We start from the raw sequence: 5,000 nt of genomic DNA, 5'->3' as shown, positions 1-5,000 counted from the left end.
TGTATCTTTGTCCTCCACCTCCTCGCCGCCAGAGAACTGTACCTGAGCGACGTTCAATTGCATGTCCTCCAACTCCTTCAGGTCGTCTGTCGTAAGCTCCTCTTGGTGCTCCTCGAGAAGCTCATTAATGTCATCCTCATTGACGACCAGCCCCATGGACCTCTAAATGAAATGATTTCCTCAACGTCAGGTTGTGGAACAGGTTCAGGATCGTCAACAGTTTCGTCTTTGCCTTCAGCTAGGCTTACGTCGAATCCTCGAAGCCTCAGACCCCAGCTTATTCCATGAAAAGTTCATTGTGCTTCTTGAAATTTCATGCCAAGCTTGATTGGTTAATCTGAGGTATATCACAATTTTGAAATGCTCCTTCCAAAATTCATGAAGGGTGAGGTTTGTGCTGTCAGTGGTTTCGAAACATCTCTTGAGGAGATGTTTTGTATAGAGCTTTTTGATTTTTTAAATCACTTGTTGGTCCATGGGCTAGAGAAGAGGAATGGTGTTAGGTGGAAGGAGGAGAACCTTGATAAAGGAATATCCTAGGAGGATATCATCCAAGAGGCCAGGAGGGTGAGCAGGGGCATTGTCAAAGACCAGCAGACATTCCACAGGGAGGTGGTTCTCTTCCAGATAAATTTTAACAGTCATACCCAGGCTTTTGCATTAGCCCACCAAATCACTGGAAACTTCTCTTTTAGGACTTAGTGGGACTTACGAAGATTCGAGGACTCTCCGAATGATACACCAGTAGGCGCTTAACCTTACAATCACCACTGGCATTGGCAAAGAGTGCAAGGGTAAGCCAGTAATTCATAGGCTTATGCTAGGGTAGCTCCTTCTCTTCCACCGGGATGTAAGTCCAATGAGGCATTTTTTTATCAAAACAGCCCAGTTTCTTCACAGTGGAGGACTTGCTGGGGAATGTAGCCTTCTTGGCAAGTTAACTCGTCAAATTTCATAAGAAAGGCTTCGCCGCTTTTGTGTCCAAGCTGATAGCCTTCCCATGCCGCACCACCAAAGGAACACCAGACTGTCTCCTGAATTTTTCAAACCACCCTGCATGAAGCCGTGAACTTTGGATGTGCCTGCTGCGATGTCTCTTCTGCATAATTTTTAGTCATAGCATGCACCAGATCCCTAAATATGGCACTTGCCTTGTGGCAAATTACTGTTTCGGTGGTCGTGTCTCCAGTGATTTCCTTGTCCTTAATCCAGAGAAGAAGTCTCTCCATCTCATCATGGGTGTGGATCCTCATACCATAAAGGACAGTCACGCTCTTAGGTGTTGCTGCTTTGATGGCTTCCCTCTGCTTAAGGATGATGTCTATTGTCGACAGATTTTGCCTATACTCCTTAGCAACCACACTCAACTGCATATCACCTTCATACTTCTTGATCATCTCCAGCTTAATCTCCAAAGAAATCATCCTCTTCTTCTTTCCTTGAACATCAGCAACATTCTTGGGACCCATAGCAATAGAATTACGGGTTGAATAAAGCAATGCAAAAACTATCAGTACAAAATCGAAATCACCAACACGCATTCAATATGAACAATAGCGAATGCCAAAACAAAATGCTCAAGGGATGCCGGAAGATGCATCATGGGAAAGATATGGACCAATAGGAGAGCAGGAACTTATGGTGATAACTATCATCAGGGTAGGGAGATAACCAATGGAAGAGCAGGACGATGGTGACGAGTTTAAAGTTGAACAAACGTGTGGCACGCAAATTTTTAAATGTTTGGCGACCGTGCAAATTTTAATTCCTATCCTGAGTATTATTTCATAATATGAGGTGAAAAAAATCTTCGTATGTCGTTTCGTAAAATGAGTTTTTCGTATAGAGAAACTTTGTTATCTAGGAGTTTCACAGATATTTTTTTGCAACTTTCCTGAACTTTCTTCAATAACATTAGCATATTTTTTTCAACTTTTCAGAACTTTTTAAGAATAGTAGTATATTTTTTAAACTTTTCTGAACTTTCTTCAAGAACATTAGCATATCTTCTTCAACTTTTCAGGACTTTTTCAAGTACATTAGTATATTTTTTTCAACTTTTCTGAACTTTCTTCAAGAACATTAGCATATCGTCTTAAACTTTTCAGGACTTTTTCAAGAATATTAGTATATTTTTTTCAACTTTTCTGAACTTTCTTCAAGAACATTAGCATATCTTCTTCAACTTTTCAGGACTTTTTCAAGAATATTAGTATATTTTTTTCAACTTTTCTGAACTTTCTTCAAGAACATTAACATATCTTTCTCAACTTTTCAGGACTTTTTCCATGATTTAAACGAGGACGAATACATGGAAAGACTGAAAGCTAAGAAGCCTGACGCGAAACAGGAAGATGGCCCAATCCTGCAGTTGACAGCCCTGGAGACAGAGCGCCGTTATATATGGAGTCATCTGCCCTTTGACCTTCAGAATCCTGATGTCCTTGATAAATGCAAAGTTAGTTTACATTAAGCTCAATTCTTATATATAAATCTAATTTTGCTTTTGTTGTCTATAGAAGTTGTTTTGTTAGGCTGTGGCGATAAGATGGAATTTTGACCATTTTTTCTGTTAATGTTCGATAATCATAGCCATTTCCATTTATTTTTTATACAACACATAGTGGTTTTGGCTAATTTTTCATGGCCGGATGCCTTTCCTGCCACCAACCCTCCCCATTTACCCGGGCTTGGGACCGGCACCAAGTTGAGGCTAGGCTAGCTTGCCCCCCCCCCCCCCCTCAGTGGGTGGGTTATTATACAACACAGCAGCAAATCTATTGTATGGAATTTCCAGCAGTCAAATCAGCAGAATTTTGCATTATCTTATATCAATAATGATTCTTATCTTAATCAAGTTGCCTTTTTTTCTTTTTCTCCCCGAATTTTCTGGATTCGACAAAAGCTTATTAATGATTTCCAATTTTCAGGTGGTTTATGTGTTACGTCATCCGAAGGACAACATGTTTTCCCGCTACCAGCACTTCAGCAAGGTGGTCGACGTCAGCCTGCCAATCATCTTCGAGACTTTCATGAGCGACCACACCGCCTACGGCAATTATTGGCACCACGTCGGCGAAGCTTGGAAAAGGAGGGACCACCCCAATTTGCACATTATGTATTACGAAGATATGAAGGAAGACATCATGGCTGAACTTAAGAAGCTGAACGAATTCTTAGGGACCAAGCTTAATGCGGAACAACTGAAGAAGTAAATAGACGGATTATATTTTACTATTCTTTAGATTTATTAGTTAAATTTACGTATTTTATGAAATGTAAATTAAGGTGCAATGAATTAGAATTATCATCTTAAGTGGGATAAATAAAGAAAGTATTTTATATATAATTGAGAGGAAGGAAAATATCAAGAGTAATAGACGCATAAAAATCTAATAGCTTTTTTTCAACTTATTAGCAGTTACTAAAAACTTATTCTATCTTATTTATTTTAATGTTACTGTTCTTGAAATATTTCAATTTTCCTTGTTTCCTTTCCTCACTGGGCTATTCTTCCTATTGGAGCCCCTGGGCTTATAGCATCCTGCTTTTCCAACTAGGGTTGTAGATTAGGAAGTAATGATAATAAAAATAATAATAATAATAATAATAATAATAATAATAATAATAATAATAATAACACATGAAAAAATGCACAATATGCTTTTCAGTAAACATACATCATTATAATTCTGATTCCTTCTACAGGGTAGCAGAACACACCAGCTTCGAAAACATGAAAGCAAATCCTTCGATGGTCCTTGATATCGAAGGTTTTAAAGGCTCCTTCTTCTACAAAGGGCAAGTGGGTGCCTCGAAAGGACAACTCCCGCCTGAATTCGATGCTCGAATGGATGCTTGGATCAAGGAAAATGCTGCTAAAATTGACCCTGCTTTCAAATATGCTTCTTAAATAAAAACTTTTTTAAGACAGTGGAAAGTTTATTTGACAAGGAGGGTATCCATTTCTTTGGATTTTTTTTTCTTTTTTTTTTCTTTTTTTTTTGTATGGCTTGTAGGAGTGGCTTCTCATAGGGGATAAAAGGAGTGTTGGAATCCTTGACAAAATCATGCTGAGGACTCAGAAACGGATAGATGAATAATTTTGTAGCGTACTGCCAGGGACATAATGGCTTAGGCCTATGGTTAGAATAAACATAAAAAGACTATAAAACAAGGCATATGCTTTATCATTAATTGAGACAAATATCTTTTATGGAAGGAAAATTAAAAAGACAACTTGTTTTCCTCTCTTGTAACAACAGTGAGTTAGCAACCCAAGGACTGTATGTTTCATCAACAAAGCACTGGGTTATTTTCCCTGTTGGGTCCTCTGAGCTTATAGCATCCTGCTTTTCCAATTAGGGTTGCAGCTTAGCAAGCAATAATAATAATAATAATAATAATAATAATAATAATGATAATAATAATAATAATAATACAGTGAACACAGTTCTTAGCGCAGTGGCTTGCTAGGTTCCAGCGTGTAATCCTGTCAATCTTCTGATTGTTACCAATTGACTGGAAAACCAAATTATATCTATGTTATATTCTGATTCCAGATCTAATTTGTTTTAATCGAGGGTAATGTCAGAGTTTACTAGTGGAGTTTGCCCAAGCATAATGTCTATAAACATCACAGTTAATCAGAATATATTGAGAAATTCTTTGAAAAAAAGAGTGCTAACTAGGAAGCAATATAATGTTGTTGCACTCCAGAACAATTTCAAAAGTAAAAGACAATTGTCAGGAACACAACTTCTGATGATATTCGATCTTCGGAGAATTTCTTACCTTCTAAAAACTAGTAGCTTTGTTAGTAAAGTATAAAATTTGGTATCATAACAAGTGTCACAAATTACGTCTCTATAAAAGCAGACTTAACCTAAAACTAGGTGAAAGTAGTCTCTCCGTCTAATGTGTCACAGACGATTTCCCGAAAGTTCATGATAAACACTAAAATAGCCAGAGTTATTGGGTCCTTTCACTAGCCAGACCGT

General features: G+C 37.9%; 1 protein-coding gene across 1 annotated transcript in view; it reads left to right on the top strand.

Moving 5' to 3' along the window:
* Window positions 1–3,933, top strand: part of LOC137652056 (luciferin sulfotransferase-like) — an 8,840-nt gene extending 4,907 nt beyond the window's left edge. Inside the window, exons 3-5 of the mRNA XM_068385264.1 lie at window positions 2,279–2,458; window positions 2,931–3,211; window positions 3,709–3,933. Of these exons, the coding sequence (XP_068241365.1) occupies window positions 2,279–2,458; window positions 2,931–3,211; window positions 3,709–3,913 (666 nt within the window). The 3' untranslated portion in view covers window positions 3,914–3,933. The remainder of the gene's footprint in view (window positions 1–2,278; window positions 2,459–2,930; window positions 3,212–3,708) is intronic.
* The last annotated feature ends 1,067 nt before the right edge of the window (window positions 3,934–5,000 follow it).

This window comes from Palaemon carinicauda, chromosome 13 (genome assembly GCF_036898095.1).
Source record: "Palaemon carinicauda isolate YSFRI2023 chromosome 13, ASM3689809v2, whole genome shotgun sequence".
NCBI classification, from domain to species: Eukaryota; Metazoa; Arthropoda; class Malacostraca; order Decapoda; family Palaemonidae; genus Palaemon; species Palaemon carinicauda.
This window is presented reverse-complemented; position numbering and strand designations above follow the sequence as displayed.